Source organism: Catharus ustulatus, chromosome 3, assembly GCF_009819885.2.
Source record: "Catharus ustulatus isolate bCatUst1 chromosome 3, bCatUst1.pri.v2, whole genome shotgun sequence".
NCBI classification, from domain to species: Eukaryota; Metazoa; Chordata; class Aves; order Passeriformes; family Turdidae; genus Catharus; species Catharus ustulatus.
The window spans coordinates 34,842,248-34,864,292 of NC_046223.1; the positions used below are offsets into that span (position 1 = coordinate 34,842,248).

The window sequence follows — 22,045 nt, forward strand, 5'->3', positions numbered from 1 at the left end:
GCTGGAGTAGCAGCAATAAATTGTTAGAGGAGTGACACACCTGAAGCAATACTTTCAAAGGCCTTAAATTATTTAAGTTTCAATGTCCCTCATAAATACTGGCTTTTGTTAATATTTGTTTCTGTGTTAAAAATGGAAGTCAACAGCTCTGACAAGAACAATTCTCTTGTTGATGAGCATGGGGAAATAGCATGCATGTGCATTCCAAGACATCCTTGTCTTCCCCAGGGATGACACATCTGTAGATCTCTGGGCTTCTCTATTTGAGGATGTGACACTCAAGCCCCACAAACTCAGAAAGGTCTAGAAGCCACAGCACTGAGCTCACAGATCCAAATATCTGTCTTTAAGACTGTTATGAAGTGAGAAACTCTTGAAGCTGGCAAAATGGGGAAAAAGAAGAGTAAGCAATTTCCACTTTGGATAATTTTTTTATTTAATCCATTTTACTATTCAGTATAGTAATGAATGTAGGTATGAAATGGAAGAAGAGGGACAAAGCACTGCAGATCTATTGGGAGGGAAGAAAATGTCATTTAAAACACTGGGAAACTTATTTGATGTCAAAGAACATCAGATCAGGCTTTTGGAAACCAGACCAAAGGGCAAGACAAAAGGAAAAAAAAGTATATTCTCTATATTTATAATGTGTCCTAATTGCTGGCATAAACTGATATAAAAAATTGACTGCTGATATCAATGGAATTAGATCACTTTGTAACTGATAAAGACTCTGTATGCATTTCCCAATACTTACAATCAAACAATTAGGTGTTGTTAGTTATTGTCAATAAGACTGATGATTGATGACAAAAAAAAATCCTCTGAAAATTACAGGAATTCTGCCAAACACCAACTCAATTCAGACCACACAGCAAAACTAATATGAAACCTTTTTGTAAAGCAAGTAGGACCTAAAGAAAAGACACTAAAACCATTGAGAAACTTTACAATGAAATAGAAAACATTTTCTTTATCCTTGAATATTTTGTTTTCCTGGCTAGAGATTATCTTCACTGCAATCTCATCATGGCCTCACACTCTTCCTTTATCTCCATCAAGGCTTTCATCAGGCTGTGATCTGTCCCATGGGTCACCTTCATAATATTATAGGCCTTTAGGAAAGAACAGAAAGGGACATGTTAGTCATTGTGCAGACCATGCAAAGGGGCAGGGTGAGATGTAAGTACTGGTCCTCAACTGGCTGGCACCCACTTGAATGCATGGCATGGCTGAAATAGGAGTGAAGTATCCCAAAGTGCATGGTGACTTGTCCCTGGCAGAGGAGGAGGCATCGACACATTGTTCTTAGGTGCTAAACCCCACAAAGACCTTGCACAACTGGATGTTTGGAATAGCAGAGAGAGATACTTTTGCACTGAGACATGAAGGCCCTTTCAAGATTGGTCTACTACAGCAGCCAAGGTTTTGATACATTATTTAAAAGATGACTGTGATGCTCTTGATGTCAGGAGCCTGAAAGACCTAGAAAAATAGAAATGGATTAATGCTTAACCCATGGAATAAAGCACCTTAACTCTATCAGGAGCAACTATACAGAGCATCAAACTAATGAGTGCATTAATAGTTTCACTGTCAAAAGGCATGCAGGGGAATGGGCTTTTGCTGCTTTTCCCAGGGATTATTTTCACTCTATGTTTGTCATCTTCTACTGCTGGGCTAATTTACGCTTGCTGATATTGCCTGTAGTGTTGTTGATTTCCTGCCACCGATATGTCTGCAATGCTCTTTGCCCAGCTCATGTTTAGACCATCACTTTTCATATGGCATTTCTGCTTCTTCCTTCTATTAAATTCCTTCTGCAAGGAGGGAAATCCTAGATGGAAGCTGATTCAGCACTTCTGAAGATAGAACAAGGGAACTAGTAGTGTACTGGCAGGAGAAAAAGATCACAGATTTTTCATCATCCTAAACTGAAGAATTGCAAAAAAATAAATGCAGCCTGTGTTTCAAAGGCTTCCTTGTCCAGTCAGCTGACAAAATTAATCTAAATTGGCTTTGAATAGCAGAAAAAATATGTTTTGGGAAGAAATATTGAGGAAGGGGCCTTATTTAAATTGGATCGATAAAAGTACAGTAATTTCACGACTACAAGCCGCACCAATTTGACCGAAATTTTGGTGGAAACCCGGAAGTGCGGCTAATATTCCGGTGCGGCTAATCTATTAACAAAATTCTAAAAGCTGCCAACACGGAAGTGAGAGCCCGCGGCAGCCCCAAGCCAAGCTGGAGCCCGGCCAGCCCCGGCAGAGGTGGGAAAGCCTGGCAGAGGCGGGGCCAGCAGTGTGGGGGGCGGGTGGCAGAGCCTGAGCCAGCATGGCGGGGGAGCCCGGGAGAACTGGGGCTAGCAGTGCAGGGGAGCATGGCAGAAGCAGGAAGGCCGGCGGGTGGGGCTGCCTGGCAGCGGGGGAAGCCCAGCAGAATCGGGGCCAGCAGCGTGGGGGAGCCCGGCGGTGCGGGGGCCTGCAGTGCCGGCCAGGGCGAGGAAACGCGGCGGCGGTGCAGACGGGAGGGGGCGGCCGGCGAGCCTGGTGGCGGCGGCGGCAGCCCTGCCGGCGGGGCGAGCGAAAGCAGCGCTCGCCAAAGCGCCGCTCGGCGAGCCGAAGCGCCGCGAGCCGAAGCGCCGGTCGGCGAGCCGAAGCGGCGCTCGCCAAAGAAGCGCCGGTCGGCGAGCCGAAGCGGCGCTCGCCAAAGAAGCGCCGCTCGCGAAAGAAGCGCCGCTCGCGAAAGCGCCGCGGGGCGGGGCGGGCGCGGCGCGGGGCGGGGCGGGCGCGGCGCTCGCGAGGCGCGGCGCAGGGCGAGCGAAAGCGGCAGCGGGGCGAGCGGCGAGCCCGGCGGCGGCAGCCCTGCCAGCCGGGCGAGCGAACGCGGCAGCGGGGCGGTGCTGACGGGAGAGGGGGGCCAGCGAGCCCGGCGGCGGCGGCAGCACCACCCGGCCAGCCCCGCCGAGCCGTGGCGCTGAGCTGGGCCACCCGGCCCCGTCGGCAATCATGAGCGGGCCGAGCCTTCCTGGCCCCGCCCCGAGCCAGTAAAGCCCGCTATGCCGCGATCCTGTTACTAATTGGCCAATTTGTGAAAGCTGCGCACGGATTCTCGCGACGAACGAAAGTGCGGCTAATATTCGGGGTGCGGCTTATCTATTGACAAAGACAGCAACATTGTCGAGGCACCGGGGGTGCGGCTTATAATCCGTGCAGCTTGTATTCGTGAAACTACTGTAAATATATATATTTTTGTGAAATGAATGAAAGCCTACTTCCAAATTACAAACACTGGCAAGCATTTGTAAATTCAGCACAGTTTATTTTTGCTTCAAATTTGCTAATACTTAAAAGAGGGAGGCAGCACAAGATTGGATTAACAAGCTGGAATATCAGTCAAAACAATCATAGTGAGCAAGGAGATCTAAAAAGAGTCAAATATGTTTTAAGCTAACACAATGCCCTATTACTAAATGATACTCAGTTAAAAAGAATGATAAAAATGCTTTCATCACTTTTCGAATTGGCAAAGAAATGTGACACAAAATCAGAAAAACTAAATTTTTGTAACATGCAGCTGCACCCAGGCTACCTAGGAGGGGAGAGGATCACCCTACAGCGAAGTGGCAGGGTGAATTGGCCCTGGATCCTGACACATTGGTGCACAGTGCTTGCATGCCTTGTCCCAGAAAGCTGATGGATTTATTGTGAATGATGTATGCTAAGAGCTGTGCATTGGATACATCTTAGTGACAGCTCCTGGGGCAGCTGACCTGGATCTTCAGCCCCACTACAGGATAGAGGTCAGGCTCATAGTGATGGACTTGGACCCTGACACCCTGAGAAGCACAACCAGAGATGTCTGTATACATACACCTCCATTAAAAACCAATAATCCTTAATATCAAACTTAATCTTGAGTTAATGCTACCATTAATGCCTTTCTCCCACCTCCAACATTTTCTTTCCTAAGTATGGTAGACAACAGCACTCAGACTTTATCCTTTTGTTTCCTTGGAGGAAATAATTCTTATGCAATATGCAATCTCACACACTGCTGTATGAGTCAGAACGAGTTGAGAACAACAATGACTTGTGTAATCCCTAAATTCAATTGTTATTAGGTTATCTAGCTGTTTTGGCAAAGGTCAGTGCAAAACTGGGGATAATTTCAGCTCCAATGCAAGGAATTGTTTTATTGGACAGAAGCAGGAAGATGTGGGCTCTCTGCCCATTCCCATGCTCTCCTCAATCCCACAACTCACCAGCAGAGCTGAGGCTGAGCAGATTCATGTGGTCTGGTCTTCTTCCCAGATAAAAGAGCACATCTAATTATGAAAAACTATGACACAGGCCATGGTGTTATCAGCCATGCCCTGTCCCCCTGAGAAAACCCCTTTAGCACAGAGGTAGGGCTGCTGGCCCATGAATGTAAATGAGGTGTAAATGTGCCTGGTTTGCATGGGATGGGACAGGATACCCATGGCCATGGCTGTGGGGAAGTGTGGGCAATGCAGGATGGCACAGATCTGTCAGAGGACAAGCAGGAAGCAAATGGCCATGTGCCAGAGTGGCAGGAAGTGTAGGCTAGTATTTCAGAGGGAGTATCTGTGGTTTTCCATCTCTCTTGATTGAAGGCGACAAGTTGTTAGAACAGGCACAGGAATCCTGTAAATGACAGCTGGTAAACCATTCAGTGTTTGAAGCAAACACCTAGAGAAGGGATTTCTTCAGTGTTGCTGTGAAACCTGGGAAGGATTTTACCTCAATTCCTGTGCTTTCTGCCTCCACAACAGGGATTTCTATAAGAAGGAAGTTGTACAGTAGCTGTTGTAGTTGTTCATGAGACAAGACAGCTGTACCCATCAGCTCATGGGGTACAAAAGTACTCTCATGACCATGCCATGCCAGGCTTTTCAAACTGTTTTCCAGAATGGGCTCCAGTTTCTGTCTTTTGCTGACAAAAGCTTTCCAGATCTATAATTCAATCTGTGCTTTATTATGTCTTTCATCTATATATACACAAAATTTTTAAAATAATATGTTGGTTGTAAAATAAACCAAGGACTATCTTCAGTTTTTATTCCAGAGAAGTATTGCCTCTCTGTAAAACTTTTATTTCAAAATCTAGCAAATAAGATTCTGCAGGGCCTAATATATGTTTAGGGGCTGATTTCTTCCTAATGGGCAACATAAAGCCCTCTACATTATTTAAGCCTTCTTTGGGGGGTGCAGGGCAGAGAGCTAAACCCATAGGGCCCTAAGAGCAAGGTGGTTATGATAGTGATAATTTTCTTGAGGCACAGAGAGCAGCAGTGAAGGCTGGGCTGCAGAGCCAAGTGTGAAGATCTACTGCTCTTAACAGACTGTGTATCTACTGCAGAGAGGCTGTCAATCCCCAGCAGCTCTGAGGCTGTGCCTGATTAAACAGGATTTATATGTGAGGTGAATTCTGCTCAGGTCCCAGTTCCTCTGCACCTTCCACATCCTTCTTAATGCCACAGTGAAATTAGTCTGACGAGGGTTCCAACAGGGTGCTGCTATTCAGTGTCAGAGTGTATTAAGAAGAGTAATGAAGCAGAGAAGGTAATCGAGTTTCTGCTCTGAGCATGTGGCATGCTCTGTTGACACATCTAATCACAAAGGGGCAAATTGTGGTCTCATATAACTCTAGGACATTATCTGAGTAATATTAGGAATCACATCCTTTAGTCACAACAAACTGGGAATTATATCTTCCTCTAATTTGTTCTGGTGTAGACAGCAAGGAAGTGAATCAGTTGCAGAGCTCATCTGAAGAAGTTACATGGAGAAACAGGATGCCAAGAAGCTTTTCCTCCTCTCAGCTGTGCTCCCAGGGAGTGGGAGTTCAGCCTCTCCTTATCCCACACTTGGGTGAAAAAGGGGAGGCTGAATAGGGAATAGGCAAAGCCATACCAGGATTCTCCACCTCAGTTGTAAAGCACTTACTGTGTCCTTGTGGAGCACCAATGGCTTGGAGCCTCCATTGGAAGCTCACTGAAGTATGACACAGAAGGGAAAGCAGCATCTTAATGACCCTTTGCAGAGAAAGGGGAAGTCACAGCCTAGAAAAGGTTTCTGTGTTAGGCATTGCTCAGTTTCCAAAGGATCATAGACTAGCAATCTGGCTTGCAGTGGGCAGCCTATTCACCAAAAACATATAAATCTCCATTGCAATGTCCACCTTCACCGACCAGCAGCATTTGTCTCTAGGGGAATTTGCTCCAGTTTAATCTAATGCAGTATCACATTAGAAATGCAATTAGAACAATGCATGTTGATATAATTGTAGCAGTGTCAATGAAAACAGAAGCTTCTCTGTCTGGAGTCTTATTCCACTGCTAAAAGGGAAAGTCTGAATGTTTAGAAATTATAAATATTTTTGGGGAAAAAGCAGAGGGATTACCTGGCATATGACAGATATATTACATACTTCTGAATAATGCATAAAAATAGAATTGATTACTCTTCTGTCTGCTTTATTATTTAAGTAAAATATATCAAGTGAAGATTTAAGTTATACCAAGACTTAGCAGAGTGGCATCATATTAAATACTAATTTATTACTTCAGCATATGAAAATTATTGGTTTATCAGATGTTAAAAACAAAGAGATATAGGGATTGAAGGAAAGGTAAGTACAAAATACTAATACCTAGAGAGTAATGACTGATATTATCTTTATAGGGGACCTGGGCAGGAGTGGAAAAGCACCTCTCCCCCACCTCCAGGGGAGACACCCATCCTCTTCCATCCCAAGGAGTTGCCCCAACTCTTTGCCACAAAGCAGTTTCATATAGCATGGGCATTAATCAAAGCGAATGTAGGGCCTGATTCTTCATTTCTTTCCAACACTGGTGCCAGAAGTGGGCCTGCTCCTGCCCAGCAGGTACAGGCAAGTAGCTGGGCCAGGTGGCTTTTGGCAGCAAAGGGAACGAGGAGCTGTGTGAGGAACTGGAGGTGAGTGGAGAGCCAGGACAGGGAGCCACATGGAGCACGTGGTGTCTTCAGGGAAGCTAGAGGCAGCGCATTTTCCAAAGCACCGCAGCAGTGGTTGAAGGCTTAAGATGGGAGGCAAGATTCTAGATCCTGAGGCCATGTTACACATGGAAAGGGATTATTTAATATATTTAAGATGGTAATAACAGCAATATAACAGCAGGACAAATAAGAGCCTGAGGTACAAGGGAATGAATAGAAAAGTCAGTTTAGGTACAAGAGGGATGGCTTAAAGCTGAAATGTAACTAACAAAGCACAGCTGCAAAAACAGATCAAAGATGATGAACAATAAGAAACAGGAGGGATTAAGAAACATGCCTGTTGATTTCAGTGTGGCTCGTAATAAAATACACTCACTAAAGGCAAAGTTTTGCAGCCTGAAATCACAGAATCCGATAAGGAATAAGGAGGGTAGAAGCTGCAGTTCTCCTCCTGTTCCTGTGCTTTCAGTGCTCTCAGAATCTCTTTGCTATGGGAATAAGGGACATATGAAGCACTGAGATAATTTTATCTCTTCAGATCTAATAGTAATTTTTCATCCAGGCACCTCTGAGCTATCAAACTGTAATTAGCTGTGACTGATGCTGGAGGATGTCAGTGCCTGAAATGCTGTGCTGAAGCAACAGTGACCCATCACCACACCCAGCTGCAGCCTGGGGAAACACCACTGATGGAAGAAGTGGTGAGGAGTATCCAAAGGCATGAGGGGGGAGTCACTCAGCAATTTGGGGGGAAGCAAGGGAGGAGGATAGAGAAAAAATATTTTACCATACTGACCTGTTTCAAGGTTTCCAGTGCCTGAGGAAACATGTCTTGACTGTACTGCAGTTTGCCCACTCTCATCAGCTGGACAGCCCTCAGTGGATGGAAACCAGGATAATACAGTCTGTAGAGAAAAAGGAGGAAAACATGTCACTGTCAGCTCTCACCTTCACAGTCACTGCCTCTGCGGAGAGCTATTAGGGTGGGACTGCAAAGTCATTGTGAATGTTAATAAGGTACTCAGAGAAAATTAGCTGCAATACTGAGAAGCATGAAATACTAAGGGGAATTAGAAAATTATTACTCTCCATCCCAGAGGAATGCCTTTAACATTATCCTGTTAGAAAGTGACGGGAGTGGGATTATTTAATTTGCTACTGTTGGATAATACAATAGCATTTACTGTACTTAGTGTTGCTAACAGAGGTCCTTGACAATCTCAGGTCTCTGGAGAGGCATAATTTTAACCCAGTCCTGGATTGTCCAAGATGAAGGAGTGGGACTGCAATGAAAGAAGGAATGTAACATCATGACCTCTGCTTCTGAGGGTTTGTATGCTGCTCCCTGTTGCATAAAAAGAACTGTTTCTGCACATTCAAGGAAACATCTCAGCCTTGGCTTGTTCATCTACACAAGGTATCTGCTAGTATGAGGATACATCCCTGTTCTTGATTAATTTCACAGAAGCAGAGGTTCTGTTAAAAAGACCAGAACGATGCTCTCCTTTTTTTCTAGGAAGTAGATGGAGAGTGGTATCATCATTAATTTCACTCAAGATGCTCTTGAAATGTTCATGGTTAGTGCTCTACATTTTTAAATTCCACTGGCCCTTGGCTCATCATATGTGGATTGCACAGCCCCATGTTCTGGATGTGCAGATCATGATATCTTGAAAAAAGCAGCTTGGGGGCTGCAGAAAGTCATGGATGTAACTTGGAACTGACCATCAGGAAACAGGAGGTGAAGGGACAAATTTGGAAGTTAGGTTACTTCTAAAAGACCTTATATATTTTTTGATTAACTATCCCGGAATCACAAAATAGGGTTAGAAGAGACCTCTGGAGATCACCCAGTCCAACCCTCCCGTCAAGGCAGGGTCACCTAGAGCAAGTAACAAAGGAACTCATCCAGGTGGGTTTGGAATGTCTCCAGATGGAGAATCCCTGACTTCCCTGGGTGGCCTGTTCCAGTGCTTTGGCAATTTCAATGGAAAGAAGCTCTTCTTCATGTTTTAATTTATGGCCAGTGCTCCTTGTCCTGTCACTGGGTACCACTGACAAGAGTCTGGTACCTCCTCTTGGCACCCTCCTTTAAGAGATTTAAATGCATTAATGAGATCCTCCTGAGTCTTCTCTTTTCCAGACTGAACAGGCCCAGGTCCCACAGTCTCTCCTCATAAGAGATGTTCCAGACCCCACATTGTCTTTGTGGCCTCCAATGGACCCTCTCCTGTAGCTCCTTGTCTTTCTTGTGCTGAGGAGCCCAGAACTGGACACAGCATTCCAGAGGTGGCCTCACCAGGGCTGAGTAGAGGGGCAGGATCACCTCCCTTCACCTGCTGGCCACACTCTTCCCAATGCACCCCAGGACACCCCTGGCCCTCCTGGCCATAAGGGCACTGCTGGCTCATGGACAGCTTGTCACCCACCAGGACCCCAGGTCTTCTCTGCAGAGCTGCTCCCCAGCAGGTCAGTCCCCAGTCTGTGCTGGCACTTGGGGTTGTTCCTCCCCAGGTGCAGGACCCTGCACTTGCACTCTTTTACCCCTTCATGTTTCTCTCTGCCCAATTCTCCAGCCTATCAAGGTCCCACTGAGTGGCAGCAGAGCCTCCAGGTGCATCGGCCACTCCCCAGTTTGGTGTCATCAGGAAACTGGCTGAGGGGGCCTCCTGTGCCACTGCAAGTTGGATAACAATGGACCCAGTACTGATCCCTGGGGAATGCCAGTGACTACAGACTATGCAAATGAAAGAATAAAAGCCTTAAGCACAGCTCACCAAAGACAAACATCCTACTCGATCAAAGAGTATTTCATTTCCTCAAGTACACCAGCAGTGTGCTTGAGCAGTGTCTAAAAACACAAAATGAGTCACAGCTTCAGGAAGAATCACCAATAAGCTTTCCAAAATCTACTCTTTGAAGAAAATCTTTTTTTGTGTTTATGCCAAACCTATGATCATCAGAGTTGACGGTAACTGTTAATGAATGATACCACTGCAGTCAGGAAGACACTTAAATCTGCATGATTATATGCATGCTAAGACATTAAATGATGTAAATTTGTACAATGTACAGAAATCTTCTGATAAGTCTGCATGCAAATTAATAAGTTATCTTTCTCAGTTATATTTCACTAATGAAAATGCAAACACAATTAAATAGAAGTAATTGTTTAAATGGCAGCATATCTAGCTGTCCTTATAAATCTCTAATTAGGATGTGTAAACATAATGAAAAATGTTTTCATACCCAAATTCCCCTATTCCACTGATCCCACGCAGTTTCAGTGAAGACATACAGAAATACATGGAAAGCATGCCTGGCAGGATCTCAGCAGCAACAGCTTTTGATCTGCCAAAGCCTCTCATGAAACAGCAGAAGCCAATTCCTCAATGAGAATAATCCATCCTGAATTGCCACAAGCACCTCCTGCTCAGCCCCCTTGTGGGTTGCATTTCAAAAAGGCTGAAAAGCCAGCAGACAAGAGAGAAGAAAAATGATAGCACTTATCTCAGTCCAAACTGACCACTCAGGAACTTCAAGGGTCTGGTCAAACAAACACTAGGAAATTATCAGTAGGTTTATTTTTAGAATTTGTTTCTGGTTATTATATCAACATGGTGCTATCTGATATTAGTGAAATAGGGAGAAAGTGCAGAGATTTTGGTGTGAATTAATGAAGAGCAACAGAAATTCCAGCACTAACATGGATACAAATGGAAATTATGAGCACCTGCACACCTTTGTAAAAATTGAAAAGAAAATGCCTACATGACTGAATCCTTCTGCTCTCCTCTGTGACTACTGCAAAGGAAGGAGTAAAAATGTCATTTCCTCTCCTCTCTGCCACCAGAAGGCCAGGATGCGTGGGGAAGGACCATGGCCACAGGAGAAGGTGCCAGGGAGACAAAGATTTTTGCATGAGCTGGTAATCCATCTCTGTAGGCCCCATTGGACTCTTTCTGCTGTATCCTGACAGCTCTGATTCTTTCGCCACTGTTCTTTCACAGCTGCTTCACATCTCTCATTCCACACCTTTCTCTTTCATCCTATCAACCATCTTTTTAATCTTCCTTTCCTCACCCTTCTGAATTACCAGCCCATTCTGATACCAACACAAAGAGAAGTGGGTCCTGGCTCAGCTGTACCCAAATGAGGGGCGGCAGCTCAAGCAGGAAACTCCAGGCTGTGCTTTAGTTCACACAACACAGTGTGGGTCCATCAGAATTCAGAATTCAGAATGTGCCCCTCCTTGTTTCTTTCTCTAGATCATACACCTGCAGTCATTAAATGTCTAGGATTTTGGATATGCAATACCAGGGAAAACAAGCAGCAATTTATCAAAGTCAGGTACTCAGCCCAAACTACCAGCCATAAACTAAAGCAAGTGAAAACTTAAGATGAGGACAGAGAAGGAGTAAAGTGTGTGAAATGAGGAGCCCTGTGCTCATAAATATGCACAAAGCTGTTTTACTGAGCTGATTTATGCTCTCATCTTATGCATGTACATAGTTCCATTTTGCAAGTCTTAAAACTGGCATTTGAGACAACTGTTTATTTTCATATTCTGGAATAAATCTATTAAACTATTGGAACACTGTTTATGGAAGGACATCCACTGAGTGAGTTTGCTAGAGAAATCCAGGCAGCTTGCAGCTCTTCTGGGAGATGTGCAAATGGGGGAAATGCTGCTGGCTTCTTCAAGACATTCCCAGGATTCAGTATTATGAAACACTGACGTGCCAGAAAGTACTAAGCAGTGTCAGGCACTTGTGGGCCAACTCATTATCCCCATGCATTGCTCTGAACAAAACCAACTGGATAGATTTAAGAATAAGGAAGATATTTACCAGCCAAGGAACTGATACCTAAAGACTGTCAACAAGAGACCAAGATAACTGTAGAGAAATACATGCTGTAAAACACGTTACAGCTTGGGAAGAGTAGGATTTCAATCTGAAAAGGGTTTTATGAGATTTATGAGGGCCTGAGGGACAAGGAGGGAAACAGTAACAGACTGCAAACTGAAGTAAGCATAGCTCTGTGGAGTGATGCTTCCTTGCCCTTGGCACTGGTCAATACCCAATAGATCACTTGCAAAGAGAGATTAAACAAAATACAGCTAACAAGTAAAGCTGCACTGTAAACAAGACAGCCAGAGGAGGCTGAGAAAGAGCTGTACCTTTTGTATCACATCCTCTGCTTTTATGAGGCAGCACAGCTTTGTTCCCATCTATGCCCAGCAGCATCCATGCTGGCCTGTTCCTCCAGCCTGCCCCCCTGCCTGTCAGCTGGTTGCCCCAGGATGGTGTCATCTGCAAACCCCACTGAAGTGCCTTCTGTTGCCTCCTCCAGGTCACTGAAAATGGTGTAAAACAGGACAAGTCCCAGGACAGACCCTGTGGTACCCCTCCTGTTATTGGCATCCAACAGGCGACAGCCCACAACCAAGTCCTCTCACCACACCACCCAGCCAGGATTTTACCTGTGAGCTCTCTGCTCACCTGGGCCATTACACCCTGACCTGCTGCTGGCTCCCTGATCCTCTCAGCCTTGCAAAGACACTAGTGAGCACGCTGGTCAGAGCTCTCTCAGTGCCTCTTCTGGAGGTAACCATCCAGTCTGATGGAATTGTAGGGGTCAGACGCTCTCAGATAATCCCTGGCTCAACCTCATACTGGGATGTGCCTGGGAAACTTCTTAAGAGAGGCAAAGAAGGCACCACCTAGCTAACTATTCAAAATCACAAATGAAAGCTGTTTCCCAGTATTCAGGTAGCTTGCACCAGTGCGTCACTGTTCCAAGCAGCAGCAGTTCCTGCATTTCACCCACAAAATACAAGGATACCAATTTTCACTCAGCAAATAAATGGCCCATACTATGTAAAACAGTAGCTGTTTCTAAGGAAATCCACTGCTCCTCTTGGTAATTCAGCTTCAAAGTTTGCCTTGATTAACCCCCAGAGCAGTCACTATTCATATACTTTATAAAGAAAAGTATTTTTGTCTTCCTTCTGTGTATTTGCTCTAAATCTCTTGAAGCAATCTCTTGTGTTTCATGTAAGGGACAGTGTAAGAACCATGACCCTTGACAAAATTCAGTCAATTCCTTCTATTTCTTAATAATGTAGCTCCATTAATTCCACTCAACTTATCTCCAATTACAAGGTAAAGAGTTGGAGCTTTTGTGTTTTCTTGTGAATAAAAGCCTAGCACTAAAAAGAAAAAAAAGAGACTGCAAAATCACTGCCTTTTCTGATGACTCATATTTTAAAATAGATGTCTACCATTCCTTGCAAATCAGTCTGTGGGGCTAACATTTATACTGCTGTCTTCAGCCTGACATAATTAGAAGCAGGAGGATTTGTAAAACCTGAAATAAAGGTTTGAAATGGAACTGTTACAAATCTCTTTACTAAGAAAGGCGATGCTATACATAACTGTAAACGAGCTTGCATTGCCTTTTGGTGCAAGTAAATATGACAGCATAAAAGACATAAAGTAGTTTCAGGAGCCCCAAACAACATGGAAGGGATGAAGAGGCTCCAGGGCTTCAGTAATGGTGGTGAGGAGAATGCAAAGAGCACAGTGTCAGCCTCACAACAGAAATGCACACCACAGATACAGCACCCAGTAAGTTCAACCTTCTCTTCTTTCTCTGACTTGTTCTTGATTTCTGAACTCCTCAGTATTTGAGTACATTCATTAAAGCTGTTCATTGAACTGAAGCCTAGGAATTGGTTTTATGTTGTCCAGTTACTTGTTTTTTTCTTTATTCAATGATGTGAAACTGGTCACCTAATTCACATATTATTTCTACTCCTTGGCTTGGATGCTGAACGGGCTCTACAGACGAGAACTATAATAAATATTTTTAGGAAAAATTAAGGACAAATTTTTATTTGTGCTAAACTGTATGAAATAGTCAAAGAAGTCACACGCATCAGGAACATAAGACAGGAAAACTAACTATATTCATTTAGGAATTCACAGATCTTAAAGTTAAAGGTGCTGTTCAGTCTGATCTCCTGCACAAAATTTCACCTAGCAATTCCTGTCCCAAAACCAGACATTTGAGGCTAAAATAGTGCTTAAGAAGAAACGGTCTATTTATAGAAAATAATCTTAAGCAGCTTTATACATAATTTCATCAACGTTTTATTTTTTAATGAGCACGAGACCCATGCAGAGTTTTGCCTGGAATGAAAAAGGCTGCAGGTTTATTTTTGGAAAAAGCGGGAATGGGAATGTGTCATTGATACTGGACTAGGTGACTGTTTTGAATGCTAAGTATTAGAACCCTGGTTGGAACTTTGAAATTTTAGGCAATATATCTGTGTTAACCTATGTAAAATATTTAGGGGTCCCTGTGAAAGTCTTTAAAAAAAATACTGGCCTGGCTTTCATGTCAATATTAAATTTTTTCTATTGAAATAATAATAATGTTAACCTGTTTTTCTTTCTGATTTTTCTTTCTCTTTCCCCCTCTCTTCTTCCTATCTATAATGAATGACCAGGTAATTTAAAATCATTCAGTACTTCACAACTCCCATTATCCCTTCTGCAGCCATGCAGTTTTTTGAGTAGAAGACAAAATCCTTTACCTGTGCCAGACCTGATATACTCCAGCTGCCCTGGTATGTTTATTGTCCATCTTATCTCCCCATCAGTGTCTCATGGAGACGATCAAAACACCAATGAACAATTTAATTCTGGCATCAGCCTTTTCTGTCTTTTCCTGGATTTGACCTCTCACTTGGGTTTTGGGACCAGCTCCTCAGCACTAGCAGGGAGGTCTTCCTGGAGGAAACCACTAATGCACATCCTTAAAGCATTATAAAAATGCTTTGCCAGCAATGGGAAAACATTATTAGAAGAAATTTTATGCTGGAAAGTCTCTTAAAAACAAAAGCAGGAGAAATTACTTTCTGTGATTACTATGCAAAACTACTAATTATTGCCAGAAGACGTCTTGTCTAACAAAACAACAGCAGAAAATTGGCATCATTTTCTGAGCCAGCTGGGGCAATATCAGTACAGATGTTCAGACCTAACACTGGTCAGAGTTCATTTGGAAGACTCCATACTCTTATAAATATGTTCTGGCTGTGCATTTTTGCAGCCCAATTTAAATGTGCTCTCTCTCTCTCTTTGGATTGTTTTGTATTGGAAAAACTCTTGGTTATTCCCCAAGTATTGAGATTTTCACCAATGCCCGTAACTCAGGTATGAGCCTATCCTATTAAGCAGCAAAGTGCATGGCATGACAGTCTTTGTTCTACAGAGGTAAGGTATGGAGGGCCGGGCAAATGAAATAGTTTGTCCAATGTCACAAGATAAAACCTCTGGGAAAGTTAAACCTAGATTTCATTGTAACTCTAGGATGGCTTTTGGTTCATGCAGAGTCTGGGTCTTGTGTCTAGGTTGTCTTGCCTACCTGTCTGGGTCTAACAATCCAAATGAAAGCAAACATAGTTTTACAGGCATAACAAGCTTGCTGTATTTTGTAAACAAAATGTAGAGACAGTAACCATATTCAAGAATCTTTTGTGCCATTCTGGCAACTTATTTTTCTGTTTCTTTTTTTCTATTCTGCTGTCACTCAAGAAAAGTCCTGTTACTTTTGTGGAACAACTGCCTCTGGAAACAGTTCAGGTTTTAGGTCTGTGAAATAATACCTCAAAATATTTTTCATCACATCTGCATCTCATACTATTCCATTACTATTTGTTTCAGTAATTTAGCTGATGTGATCAAATAAGGAATCATACTTCTTAATTGACTGAATTCTCAAGAAATGTTAGCTATCCATCTCAGAAATTATTTCTCTTTGGCTGCTGATCATTCTACCATATTCCTTATGATGATAATTTATGTCACATTAAAATGAATATTGTTCCAGATGTTGTCTCTGCCAAGATCTGAATGATAACTTCAAGAAAGCGAAAAAATTGAATAAACTGCAATTTCTGTCTTGGCTCTTGATCTTTCTAACTCATCCACTTAAAATGCTAACTCTCTCAGTTTGAACTGTCCACTTCAATGTTCTCTCCTCTTCTGTTTTTATGAGATGTTAAGGAAATAAAGAGTGCCCAATCTGGAATGGAAGTAGGAAAATATTTTATATATATTGTCTCTGTGTCCTGCTGAGTTCAAAACTTCTTGCAGCTCTTAGGGTTTTTTTTGTCCTAAGTTCACCACCTCTACAGATAAAGATGGCAGTGTGGACCGTCGCTGCATATAGGAACACACTGTCTCCACCCTTGCATAACCAGCAGAGTAAGAGATTAAGATCAACAGTTTAGTTCAAAGGATTTATAAAAATATTTTAAAAATCATACAGATTACATTGGAAGAATGCCAGAAAACACAAGAAGAATAAGAAATGCAGCAAAGGAACAAAAGGAAAGCTAATTAAAGAGAACATGCATGGGAAGAGAAGCAAGAAACTGAAGGGAATCATACACTAGAGACACTGTAATTTGTGACAAAGATCTTGGCATCACTTTCTCCTCCAGCAATGAACCTCTGACCAGCTGTTGATGGTATGAAACATGACTCACTTTCCCTATCTCATGGAGCTGAGAATACAAGATTGCAGGTTCAAGAAATGCAAGTTTAGACTTCGGTCTTAATCAGAGACCTGTGGGTTTGTGTGATCTCTCTTCTTCACCCACAGAGAGTGACAGGAGAACATAAAGCACTGATGGATCTCTCTGCAAGGCACAGAGGACTTTCCTCTAATTGATTCCGTCTGCTATGACATGAGTCCCCCAGTATCTGAGCCACGCACATCTAAATACCACTGGTGTCAGAAAAACTTGGAGAAGTCACAGAAACGTGTATGGATGTTCACAAGCTGCAGAAGGAAGGACAGAGCTGCTAGCACCGACATTTTCAGTACAAAATAATGTTCTCTGTACTCACCAGTATCTCAGATCAACTCAGAAATCTGTTGTAATACAAAAGTGATAACATGCTCATTTTTGACCACACAGGTGCCTTACAGGCTCCCCTCTCTTGTGCTTTTTTCTTTTTCTTTCTCCCACCATGTTGTCACCTTTCAAAATTTGTCTGGCCTGTGCTTTACCTGCTACCATTTCAGTTTGTCTATAGTGTTGGACACAGCTCTTGTTGTCAAAAATAATAGCAACAATAACAACTGAATTACTATTTGCAAAATCTGGTGACATTCTCGTGGATATCTTGTTACCAGCATGTCTGAACAAGAGCTCTATTGCCTGATGTCAGATATATCCTTTAGACAACCAGCCTTACTCCTCATGTCTCAGCTTTTCCATCTGTAAAATGAGAATACTCATCTCTTTATTCAGTAGACTAATATGAGGGCAAAATACTATAATGTTTGTGAAGAGCTTTGAGAGTTCCATAGGAAGATTCTGTAGGCATTCAAAATATTAGCAATAGTTCTGAAAAGAATGACAAATCCTCGTTAGGCTACAGAGTTAAAATGTGACAGCTAAACAAGACCATCTGCCTGAGTTGGAGGACACTTAGCTTCCTTCCAGTTGCTCAGCTGGCTACAAAATTTCTTGCATGACCCAAAAGGCATGTAAATTGCTCCAGAGCTTCCTAAGAAATAAAGCAATCTGGAAGTAATGTGAGGGGCAAAATAGCATTCTTTACAGAAAAAAGGGAGACCAACTATGAACTTTATGAACAGCAATCACGAGCAATAATCTCTCCCAGGCTCCAAAGTGCTGCCTGAAATGCTAGCTGAATATAAAGGAGAGATTTTTTTCAGGTAACACATCACAGTGCCTCTTCACAGCATGGAAAACAGTGTGCAATAGTTCAAATGACCAAGGCATGCTAGAACTCTGTTTGTAATTGAAAGTAGCACATTCACTGAGCAAGCATTTTTCAAGAAAAGAGGTTTGTGGTACACCTTTATTAATGGGTATCTTTGTACCTTGGCAGTACAGGCATGAGGTAAACAATTTTAAAGGGAAGCTCTCAAGCCACCATTTTGTAATTATATATTATTGTCCCAAAAGATTGTGAGGATTTTCAAAATTATACCTACCTACAGTTATGTGGCCCAGCCACTCAGGGCTTGTTTAGAGACACGAGAGTATGAAGGACACTCTCCAATAGGCACTTTGCATCAAATTTCCTCAGTATGAGGTTTCAGATTGAATTTCTAGATTAGGTCATTAGAGGTTCATGTCTTGACATGATGAGGATATATTTCTATAAGCAAGAAAAGGGATGAACAATTCTTTAAGCTAACGTGCAATGCATTCAGGGACCTGCTGAATAAATCTCTTGTATAAAACCAGAAATAAAGCGTCCCCAGGCTGAAAATAAAGGGCACAATACACAGGAACCCAATTCCCAAATAATTAGCTGTTTTTTCTTCTACTTAGTGCCAACTACATAAAAATACATAATGGATCTGTTGGAAGGATGTTTTCTCCAATCGTGAGAATTCCAGCCCTTTGTAAGGAGAGCCATGACAGGGCAGCCACCTCTCTGGGCCAGAACCACAAGTGCAGTGACTGAACATGTTACTGCAGCATATGGCCTTGAGCCCACCAGAAGGACAGCACCAAACCAAACCAAACCAAACCAAACCCCAACCAAACCAAACCAAACCAAACCAAACCAAACAAACCAAACCCCAAGCAAATGACCAAACCAAACAAAAAACCCCCCAACCAACTGAAAAAAAAATGCTCTGGAAGCTGCACGAGAAATCCTTTGGAGTTACTAGACAGAGACTTGATTAGTCCAGCCCTTAGAATGACGCTTTTCCAGGCACCAGCGGAGGCACAGACATTTTGTGTCCAACCTCCTTTCCCTAAAGGCTATGGGTAGGTATCCCATGGTGGGGCACACTTTGGACCAGAAGCTCTGAAAGAATCTGGTAAATGTTTGCCTGCACCCCACTCACTGAGGGCAGTATAGGCACCAAAGAAGGGCTCCAACTGCACTATCATGCCTAAAGCACGAGTCAATGGCTTGTAACAGTCTAGATTACGAAACACTGAGCAACCACATTCTCTCTCAGCTGATTATATGGAGGCAATTACCACACTGATTTATGGATAAGTGGGGATGAAGAAGGGGAAAGGAGCAAAAAAACCCACCATATGTGGATTCTGTCAAGTACAGTTTTTTCTATCACGTCATTCAGGTCCTGCTGAGCTAAAGAAAGACTCTGTAACACTTGTCCCACAGTTCCCAGAAGTGGACCTCTGTGCAATGGGATCAGGTTCACAGCTCTAGCTCAAATACTAGCCAGCACATGGGGAAGAGCTCCAGCAAGCTGCTGTGCAAGTGCAGCAAAGCTGTCAGGGTAATCAATTGTGGGTCTTGGACCACTATTTCATCCCATGTCCCAGGTTATACCCCTTTGTTGGCTAAAGCTCTCTGGCATAATATTTACTTTTGGTTTCCCATTCCATATACCAGCTGTGTTTGAGGCAGAACTCCAGTCTGTCTCACAACTCATTATTTCAAACAGTAAGAAGAAATTCCCTTTTCTCCCTCTTCTCAGATATTTTTCTTCTCTGTTTTCATCTTCTAGGTTTTTGCATCTTTCTTTCATAGTTTCCTATATCCTTACCCTTATACTTTCTTCTTTCAGTATTCTCTACCCCAACAAGCTGCCTTTTTCCTCCCTCTAACCAACTCTTATTATATTTTTATTCATAGTTTTAATTTTTTTTTTGCTTCAGGGTCCTCTCTACCTACATATAACCAAAGTGCTAAGCCCATGTAGGCCAGCTGCTCATCTGGATGTGAAGCATGCAAGATATCCATCTTTGAAGGAACTGCTGGACCACTAACAGCTGTTTCAAAGTAAACTCCCTTTATGCACTGCAAATTACATGTTAAGACATGCAATGGTGTACTGTGCATAAAGCCTCAGGAAACCACCCATTGATCTATGATATGTCCATTAATCTCTGCAGCCTAAAGGGCATCTTTCTAAATTCGTACAGGAGCCAGGCATGAGAAGAAATCTGTCAATACCCTTTTGTGAGGCACAGGAAAAACCACATACTGAGTCTTAGCTATTAAATGTGAATCCTTAGAATGAGGCAGTCATCAAATTCTAAAATGGCATTTACTTGCCTCAAGCAAAAATAAAATGTCATGGCTCCCTCTGATTTTGCAAAGCACCACAGTTTGATTGTCAATTTGTGATCTGTCTGAAATATGGCTTAGATATCTCTTGGCTTTCATGGGATCCGTTCTGAGGATTTTTGTATTGCTTCCAGTTTGTATTTCATGCTGGACCAGATGTATCTTAATAGAGTGCAGGAAAAGGCCTCTGCTAGGTGACAGCTTCTCTCCCAGAAAAATGGAGATTTTTTCCTGGAATTACCCTACAAATGCACATCATGGCACTGCAAACTTTTGTAATAAAAAGGATTTTATGCTACCCCTCTGATCTGTATTTTCTTTTTTTCTTTCTTTCTTTCTCTCTCTGCTCATGCTGGTACATCAAGTAATGTTCTTGGTCCACTTGGTCCCCTTTTTTATGAAAGACACTTCTTTGAAAGGGCTTTATTCATTTATTACTGGCTTTCAGCAGACTTTTTTGAAAAAAAGCCAAAACAATTCTATACCTTATCAGAGTCCTTGCTATTTAGTTATTTACATTGTCCCTTATCAGGGACACCTGATGAGAGTTGTACCTGCATATAAAAACTTCTTACAAGTTTTTATAAGTTCATACAAAGTACAAATAATACGAATAATGCAAACGAGTTTTGCAAAATATATACCTTTTGCCAATGCTGGTTTGAGGCATGATACAGTAGTTTCCATAAAACTGCAGTGAATTAACTTCTTTGTGACATTTGTTTATGAATAGAGATGAGGCAAGAGGGAAATTTTGCTGTGCATGGATGTGCACTGACAGCATGAATACTACTGTGTAGTGAAAGTATTTCCATCATGACATAAGTAGATTTAAAATGAATGCGTGCAGATATGCAGATTGCCTGAAAGATGAGCCCAGACAGATTAAATATACCCATGCCACATTTTTTTTATTCCTGCATGATAAAATGCAGATCACTTCATTTAATACAGTATGTCATACAGTATTATACAACACACAAGACATAACAGTTAAGCCAATTTCATGTGGAGAAATATTTTCATCAGAAAAAAAACACTGAACGAGGCTATCTCCCCCTCAACAGAGGAGCCATAAATTGAGAGATTACTGGATTAGAGAGTACAGGAATGCCTTGTTTTGTCTCCATGCCAGAGTACATACACTCACCTCTTCTATTTCTCTCTACCTTACAGAGAGAGATTGAGTAACTAAAATAGGTTAAAGACCATTTATACATACTTCGAAGAAAGAGTGCTTGGCCAAAACTCAGATTTATACTTGCCAGTGTACATGAGATTATCACACTTGATTAGAAATTGTAACTGTACTATGAAACACTTCTCAAATTATAATTTCAAATTTTCAGCATTTACAATATGGGGGCAAGCAGACTGATTTTCAGGAGAAGTTTGGAAATAACTGCAGTTCATGGTAGACATTTCTTCTGCATAATACCAGAGAGACAGCTTGTCTACCTACGGACTTTCAAGGTTAATTTGAATTCATTAATGGTGTGAATTTAAAATTAATCACTTAATAATCACTTCAGCCATGTTGTAGATTCTGTCACTGAAAACTAACACAGAATTATTTCATATTTAGGTTGATTCATTTCCAAAGCAAACTGGGCCAGATTGCAGCAAATTGAGAAAAACATGGCCATTTGAAAAGATTAATTAAAGCACTCTAAAATCTATTTGGGTTATTTACCCTTGAGGCAGAAACTTTGGTCAAACAAAAATGGTGCGCTTAAAAAAGAAAAGCCCTTGACTCTTGTGAACATTGGCCCAAAACATACGTAAAGATAAAATCCTATGATGAATATCATATAAATGTCCTCTCTTCAGAACAAAATTGGATGGGTTTTATATGACTTGTTCCAAACAAACAGGAGGTAGCTAGGAAACTGGCTAAGGGGAAAAAAGTGTTTTTTCTATAAGATA

At 42.3% G+C, this 22,045-nt stretch overlaps 1 protein-coding gene across 6 annotated transcripts in view; it reads right to left on the reverse strand.

Moving 5' to 3' along the window:
- Positions 1-419: 419 nt before the first annotated feature.
- Positions 420-22,045, reverse strand: part of SMYD3 (SET and MYND domain containing 3) — a 386,727-nt gene continuing 365,101 nt past the window's right edge. For 3 of the 6 annotated variants that reach the window (XM_033056659.2, XM_033056660.2, XM_033056658.2), the window contains exons 7-8: positions 7,801-7,909; positions 423-1,115 (exon numbers count right to left, since the gene is read on the reverse strand). In XM_033056659.2, coding sequence (XP_032912550.1) covers positions 1,014-1,115; positions 7,801-7,909 — 211 coding nt within the window. In that variant the 3' untranslated portion in view covers positions 423-1,013. Of the gene's footprint in view, positions 1,116-7,800; positions 7,910-22,045 lie in introns of all 6 variants that reach the window. The other 3 variants (XM_033056656.2, XM_033056657.2, XM_033056654.2) reach the window with 2 other exon arrangements.